The 7510-nt window shown below is 46.1% G+C and overlaps 1 protein-coding gene across 4 annotated transcripts in view; it reads left to right on the top strand.

Moving 5' to 3' along the window:
• The first annotated feature begins 470 nt into the window (after positions 1-470).
• The window catches only part of PNPLA7 (patatin like domain 7, lysophospholipase), a 72824-nt gene continuing 65784 nt past the window's right edge, over positions 471-7510 (top strand). For 2 of the 4 annotated variants that reach the window (XM_087879956.1, XM_087879955.1), the window contains exons 1-4: positions 569-754; positions 4409-4440; positions 4782-4856; positions 6733-6820. In XM_087879956.1, coding sequence (XP_087736082.1) covers positions 4854-4856; positions 6733-6820 — 91 coding nt within the window. In that variant the 5' untranslated portion in view covers positions 569-754; positions 4409-4440; positions 4782-4853. Of the gene's footprint in view, positions 755-4408; positions 4441-4781; positions 4857-6732; positions 6821-7510 lie in introns of all 4 variants that reach the window. The other 2 variants (XM_087879954.1, XM_060684605.2) reach the window with 2 other exon arrangements.

The raw sequence follows: 7510 nt of genomic DNA, 5'->3' as shown, positions 1-7510 counted from the left end.
TTATGTATTGTATTGTATTGTATTCTATATTCTATTGTATTCTATTATGCATTCTTTTATGTATTGTATTGTATTTTGTATTCTATTTCTATTCTATTCTATTCTGTTCTGTTCTGTTCTGTTCTGTTCTGTTCTGTATTGTATGGTATCCTATTATGTAATTGCACTGCCTTTCTCTTTATGTATTTCCTTCTGTATTGTATTGCATTGTGCTGTACTCCACTCTTATTCTTCCAGGTTTTGGGATTCCGGGACGGGCTGGGGGGGGGGATTATGGGAGTTCCCTCCCCCCTCCCTCCCCCCACAGGAAATTGGAATCCCTGCGTGAGGGGGGGGGAGGAAGAAGAGGGGGTTGGACTAGATGACCTTCCGGGGCCCCTTCGCGACTCTGTGGCTGCCTAGGATGAAAGCCACTCCTGGCCTTTTTCCCCTGAGCCTCATTCCTCCGCCCTGACGTTTCCTCGGCTGCTGTGTCTCCAGCCTTGGGCGAACTAACCGCACCCATCCCGGGCGGGGAGGCCCCACCTGGTTGAAAGCCGCCCCCCCCTCAGGGCACCCCTGACAGGCGGAAGTGACGCGGGTGGGCGGGGCGTGTGTGGGTGGGTGGGAAGTCCCCGCCCCCCCCCGCCCAAGAATGACCCCTCAGCCGGGCAGCCGTTAGCAGCGCCGCCGCCGCCGCCCCCTCCTTCCCTCCGTCCTCCCTCCCTCTGTCCCGGCCATGGAGGACGCGGGAGCCTCGCCCTCCGACCCCCAGGTAGGGCCGCCTCTCTTGGCTCCCCACAAGCCCCTGGGACGCCTGGACTACAAGTCCCAGCAGCCCCAGCCGTGGGGGGTAGAGGGGGTCTTGTCAGCCAGGAAGGCTGGGTTGGGAAAGGGGGGACTACAAGTCCCAGCAGCCCCAGCTGGGGAGGAGGGGGGGGAAAGGGGGTCCTCTCAGCCAGGAAAGCTGGGTTGGGGAAGGGGGGACTACAAGTTCCAGCAGCCCCAGCCGGGGAGAGGGGGGTCTTGTCAGCCAGGAAGGCTGGGTTGGGAAAGGGGGGGACTACAAGTCCCAGCAGCCCCAGCTGGGGAGGAGGGGGGGAAAGGGGGTCCTGTCAGCCAGGAAGGCTGGGTTGGGAAAAGGGGGACTACAAGTCCCAGCAGCCCCAGCCAGGGAGAGTGGGTCCTGTCAGCCAGGAAGGTTGGGTTGGGAAAGGGGGGACTACAACTCCCAGCATCTCCAGCTGGGGAGTAGGGGGACTGTAGAGTGGGGTCCTCTCCTCCAGGAAGGCTGGGTTGGGGAGGGGAGGACTACAACTCCTAGCATCCCCAGCCGGGGAGAGGGGGGGATAGAGCGGGGTCCTGTCAGCCAGGAAGGCTGGGTTGGGGAGGGGGGACTACAAGTCCCAGCAGCCCCAGCTGGGGAGGAGTGGGGGGGGAGAAGGGGGTCCTCTCAACCAGGAAAGCTGGGTTGGGGAAGGGGGGACTACAACTCCCAACATCCCCAGCTGGAGAGTAGGAGGGTGTAGAGCGGGGTCCTCTCCTCCAGGAAGGCTGGGTTGGGGAGGGTGGGACTACAACTCCCTGCATCCCCAGCCCTGGGTTGGAGTGGATTTCCCGGAATGGGATAGATGGGGGGGGGTCTCCTGCATGAGCAGGGGGGGGTTGGACTAGATGACCTCCAGTGTCCCTTTCTAATTCTGTCATTTCAGTCTTGTGGGATATGCCAGGCAGGGTGGACCTGGGGAGGGGGCATTGGGGTGAAATCAATCCTGGTTCTAGCAAACCTGGTTTAATGTTCCCCCTTCTGTCCTCTTTTTATCTCTCTCTGATTATGAATTATTTCAGATTTGGGCTCTTCTCCCCCCCCCACTTGTATTCTAACGCTTGCATTAACTTTTGCCTTCACCTTTATTGGTGGTTTAATGGTGGCTTGCTCCTTTGAAGTTGTGTGTGGTAATGGTTTGTCGGGACGGTCAATAAAATGGGGAAAACGATGGGACTACAACTCCTAAGATTCCCAGCCGGAGTGGTGTCAATTTCAGTCTTGTTGGTTATGCGGGGTTGAATCTTTCAATCCTGCTTCCAACAAAAACATGGTTAATGTCAGAATCTCCCTTCACACATTCCCATCCTCTTTTTTGGGGGGTAAAGTTTTTTTTAATTTTTAAACACACATCAATATCATGTGAATGAGTTTTTAATGTTTTTAATGTTTTTTTAATTTTTCAATGTCTTTTTATAATGATTTTTAGATGTATTGTGAGCCGCCCTGAGTCTTCGGAGAGGGGCGGCATATAAATTTCATTAAATTAAATTAATTAAATCAATATCATTGCCTGGACAGTGTGGCATCTGTGTATCGTTCATTTTGCTACAAAACCCATATTAATACAAATAAAGAATTACTACATTAATCAAACAAGCATAATCTAGTGTTATATATATTAATATCAGCGCATATTCCTTCATTTTTCAATGAATCAGTATTTACTACATCCTTCTAATAGTCGTAACATTGTTCTTGAGCCTATCTAATATCATCCTTTTTTCAAGATCTAATCTTAACCTCTGACGATCCCTTCAAATACGTTATACAAAAACAATATTCTCCCTAATTCTAATCTTTTAAATCTATTTAACTTCCTCTGCTTATGAATTTTTAGTGCTCGGCTTTCTTTCCACATGTATTTTAACATTTGTGTTGGTTTTTTATTAGTGGTTCGGTTTAAAAAAAAAAGTTTTTAAGTTGTGTTGCAATGAGTTTGAGATTGTGATTAAAAAAACACCCCCTCCTCCTACAAAGTGATGTGTTGTTAATGATTGTGTGTACGGATTGGCGTGATTTGATTGCATTTATTTGTCATGGAGGAAAAGAAAAAAAAATACCGGTAGTCCTTACGACCAGAATTGATCCCGCGACCGTCATACATAGGAACCAGTTGCCAAGCGGCTGGATTTTGATCACGTGACTGCCGTAGGTGTGGAAAATGGCCATTTTCCACGCCTACGACAGTCACGTGATCAAAATCCAGTCGCTTTTTTCAGTGCCTCTGTAACTTTGGTCACTAAACGAGCTGTTGTAAGTCGAGGACTAGCTGTACAACCCCTTCATTCTTTGCAAGAAAAGCATTCCTGTTTCTTCCACTGTTGGGTAATCCTCCCAAATGAATTTTCCTTCTGGGTTGCCTATTTATTATGTCTTTGTTTCCACATGGAATAAATATATATATACTGTATTTTTAAACAGAAACGTAGTGTCTAAGCATTCCTGCTTGTTTGCCAAAATTTTAACTTGTATCCTGGGGGGAAGAAGGAAAAAAACAAAAAGCATTTTTGTTACAATATTCTTTTGGTGGATACTTACTTCTTGTTCTTTATCCCTTGCTGAACTTCCAGAGTAACTGGTCTCCTTTTGAATTTATTTCCATTAATTCGAAGCCCACTTTTCCTGCAAATTCTTTGTACGCTGCCTGCTAACCTCTCTCATGCTCCACAATTCAGCCGAAATAGGATATATAATTGCTGGTTATTTGCATCCCTCTCCCCCTGTTTTACCCTGCTTCTACAGATTTACAGATTTAAAGAGTTGGAAGGGACCTTGGAGGTCATCTAGTCCAACCCCCATCCAATGCAATGGGTTCCGCCCCCCCGCGCATGCGCACGCAACCCCACCACGCTCCCCCCCGCTTTTGGCATGCGATGGCATGATGGGCCCAATAGGCCTGTTTTTTCACCCTCCCCAGGCTCCAGGGCCTTTCCTGGAGCCTGGGGAGGGCGAAAACGTCAAAACTCACTTAACACGGACGTTGGGCTCAATTGTGGTCGCAAATGGAAGAATTAATTAGCTGTATTTTATTTTCTCCTTTCTCCTGTCTTCTGGTTGTTTGGTTAGCGTGGGAAGCTCTTTCTGGCCAGCGCCCTTGTTTGAATTGTAAAAGTCTTGGTCAGCCACGAAATGATGACAGTTTAAAATTGAATCATTGCCTCCGAACGGTGACTGTGTGTGTCATTAAACCTACAAATCGGCAAACCTGAAATGTGCATCTGTGTGTCGCTTTCTGAGCTTCTCTTTGGAGAAAATAATGCGCTTGTCCTGTGTATCGCTTTGTGAACAGAAATAAAGATCGAGTTTTGCATGGCTGATTTTGTGCCGTTTGTTTAACTGCTTGGACCTTAAAAGCAGAACCTTAATTGCGTAATTTTTCTTTCGTCCTCCACCATTAGATGGCATTGCTTGTCCAGTCAGCTCTTAGTCCTTACACAAACCACCCTTGAAAGTTAAGGGTGTGTATTTGTCTGCTGTCAAACCTTTGGGTTTGGTTCTGAAATGCTTTTTGGGTCTTTCAAACAAAGGAGCCAGAATTTTTCAAAGGAGGCCGAGCTGCGTGTTTGAAGACTGATTTTTTTCTCTCTTGCTTCCGCGTAGGGCAATCTTGGCACAGATCCATCGTGTAACAGGTACAATTTACTTGAAACGGTCCAAATTCCACTTGGGAGGAAAAAAAAAAAAACAACCAAACCCCAAACCTTGATGATTTATAAAGAGAAACAGCTCTTTAGGAGATTTTCTTCTCTCGTTGCGAAGATGGAAACCATCAGCAGGGAGTTTGAAGCGGAGATTAAAATCATTGGCTGGAAAAATCAGGGATGCTCTTTAGAAGAATCGTTCCGTTGTTTTCATTTCCGAGCTTCAGTCAGTTTTCAAAAGTGCGAAGTTTTCCCTAAGTCTTTGGGGAGAAAATGTTGGTTCCTCTCCAACGTACGGTAGTTTATATACCTTTGGTGTTTTTATCCTTTAGGTCAGCCTCTTAACAAGCTCCGACCTACGAACTCGAGTTCTCCAATTTGTAGAAGAGAGGATTCAGACAACTATGGTAATGTTTGGGAAAAATGTTGGGGAACGTTTGAAACAAGACTTCTCATTGACGTGTCTGCTCCAAGCAGGAATATCTGTTTTGTTTTGTTTTTTTTAAAATAATTTTTATTCAACATTTACATTTTTAACATCCTTGTTACATTTTTACAGCTTTCTGATACCGGCATCTTTGATAATATCTATTTTCTCTTTTAACGAACTATATACACGTACATTTTATATATTACTTACTAAGTTCTATATTCACTACAATTTATACCTATCTATTACACAGTAACTATTTCTTTCTTCTCTAATATCTTCTCTTACGGTTATACATTTATACATTAATTTTGGATACCCCCGGCGAGATTGGCCAAGATATCCCCCCCAAAATGCACCAAATTGCTGGAAATGCAATCATCAACATGGGACATATTTCCACATGTGGTGGACATGTCCCAAAGCCAAGGCATATTGGTTAAAAATCCAAAAATGGTTAGAGGAAATGACAGGGGGAAAAACTTGCTATGAAACCCAAACTATTTTTATTGGGAATTATAAAAGAGAAGATTAGGAAAGAAATTTATTATCTTATACTTCACATAATTACGGCCGCCAGAATTTCATTTGCACAAAATTGGAAACAGATTTGCTCCATCAAATACAATGATCATAAAAAAAGGTGCTAGAATGTGCAGAAGCAGATAAGTTAACAATGGAACTAAAAGACCGAGAGGAAATTATTTATTACGAGACAAGGAACACCTGTTTTTACATCACACCCAATTTCCCTGTCCGCGTTTCCTTCCCTTCTAACCAAAATTAGAGGATTATTACGGCTGTAATAAATGTTGAAGTGATGATGATGTCTGATTAGTCATGTCCTAATCAGACCTGGAAATGGCAGTTTATTAATGCAGCCCAGGAATCTGCACATTCTGGTTACTCGCGAGTAGTCACAAAGTCTCCAAGGCTTTGTCCCGTGGCCTCCAAAACAGCATAAGATCACGTATAAACGTGATTTATGAATGCATGAATGTAAAGAGCGATTTAGTCATTGTGAATATTTCAATTTTAAATCTATTGTCTCAATACACGTAAAAGAGGATAGTGTGGCCTCCAAAACTGCATAAGAAGAGAGAAGAGCCTCTGTTGTAAGCTGGGCACTGGGGTGATGATGAATTTATAAGATTTATTTTATTTTATTTTTTTGCTGTTTGGAAGCAATAGAGATGCTCATTTTTTCTCCCAAATCTGCAGCATTGATTCTTGGTTGCTCCAGATTAGGAGTTTATTAAACTACTAACCCAACACAGGTACTCCTCGATTTACGACCGGTCACTTAGCAAACCTCCCTAGCAGTGGTGGGTTTCAAATTTTTTTTACTACCGGTTCTGTGGGTGTGGCTTGGTGGTCGTGGCATGGCTTGGTGGGTGTGGCTTGGTGGGCATGGCAGGGGAAAGATACTGTAAAATCTCCATTCCGTTCCCAATCCAGGGGAAGGTTACTGCAAAATCCCCATTTCCTCCCGATCAGCTGTAACTTGGGAGGCAGAGAATAGATGGGGATGGGGCCACTCAGATTTTTACTACCGGTTCTCCGGTAATTTTTAAGTAGTTCGGAGAATCAGTAAATACCATCTCTGGCTGGCAGTATCCTTCCCCTGGAGTGGGGTAGGAATGGAGATTTTACGGGATCCTTTCCCTGCCACGCCCACCAAGCCATGCCATGCCACGCCCACCAAGCCATGCCATGCCATGCCATGCGCTGATGATGTGACCTCGTTGGGTCGTGAAACGTCCAGGAGAAAACAACGGAGCTCGGAGAGCGTCAAAGACACTCCATGTTTTCCTATGGTTGAAGATGAACTGTCTTTTCACTTCTGTCTGCAGTTAACCGGGATAGCCATTGGCGCAGCGGTGGCCTTGTCGCTGATTGGGATCGTGGTGTATTTTGTGTACAAGAAGGTGAAGGAATCGAGTAAGTCTGACCGCTTAGCACAAACCCGTCGTATGTGGGTAACAGAGGGGAACGGTGCACTGGGAGGGTTAAGAGACCAGATTTCTCAGCCTGTTGGAAATAATAAACGGCTCATAATAACGCATCAGAAACGGGTCTCCAAGAATCGAGAGCCAGTTTAGTCTAGTGGTTAGGACACCAGTCTAGAAAGTAGGAGGCCGTGAGTTCTAGTCCCGCCTTAGGCATGAAAGCTGGCTGGGTGACTTTGGGCCAATCACCAGGAGACAGTGAGTTCTAGTCCCGCCTTCGGCATGAAAACCGGCTGGGTGACCTTGGGCCAATCACCAGGAGACGGTGAGTTCTAGTCATGCCTTAGGCATAAAACCCAACTGGGTGACTTTGGGCCAATCACCAGGAGACTGTGAGTTCTAGTCCCACCTTAGGCGTAAAACCCAACTGGTTGACTTTGGGCCGATCACCAGGAGACGGTGAGTTCTAGTCCCGTCTTAGGCGTAAAACCCAACTGGGTGACTTTGGGCCAATCACCAGGAGATGGTGAGTTCTAGTCCTGCTTTAGGCAGGAAAGCTGGCTGGGTGACTTTGGGCCAATCACCAGGAGACGGTGAGTTCTAGTCCCGCCTTAGGCATAAAACCCAACTGGGTGATTACTCACCAGGAGATGGTGAGTTCTAGTCCCGCCTTAGGCAGGAA

This window comes from Pantherophis guttatus, chromosome 16 (genome assembly GCF_059756535.1).
Source record: "Pantherophis guttatus breed Tessera chromosome 16, ASM5975653v1, whole genome shotgun sequence".
In the NCBI taxonomy this organism is placed as follows: Eukaryota; Metazoa; Chordata; class Lepidosauria; order Squamata; family Colubridae; genus Pantherophis; species Pantherophis guttatus.
This window is presented reverse-complemented; position numbering and strand designations above follow the sequence as displayed.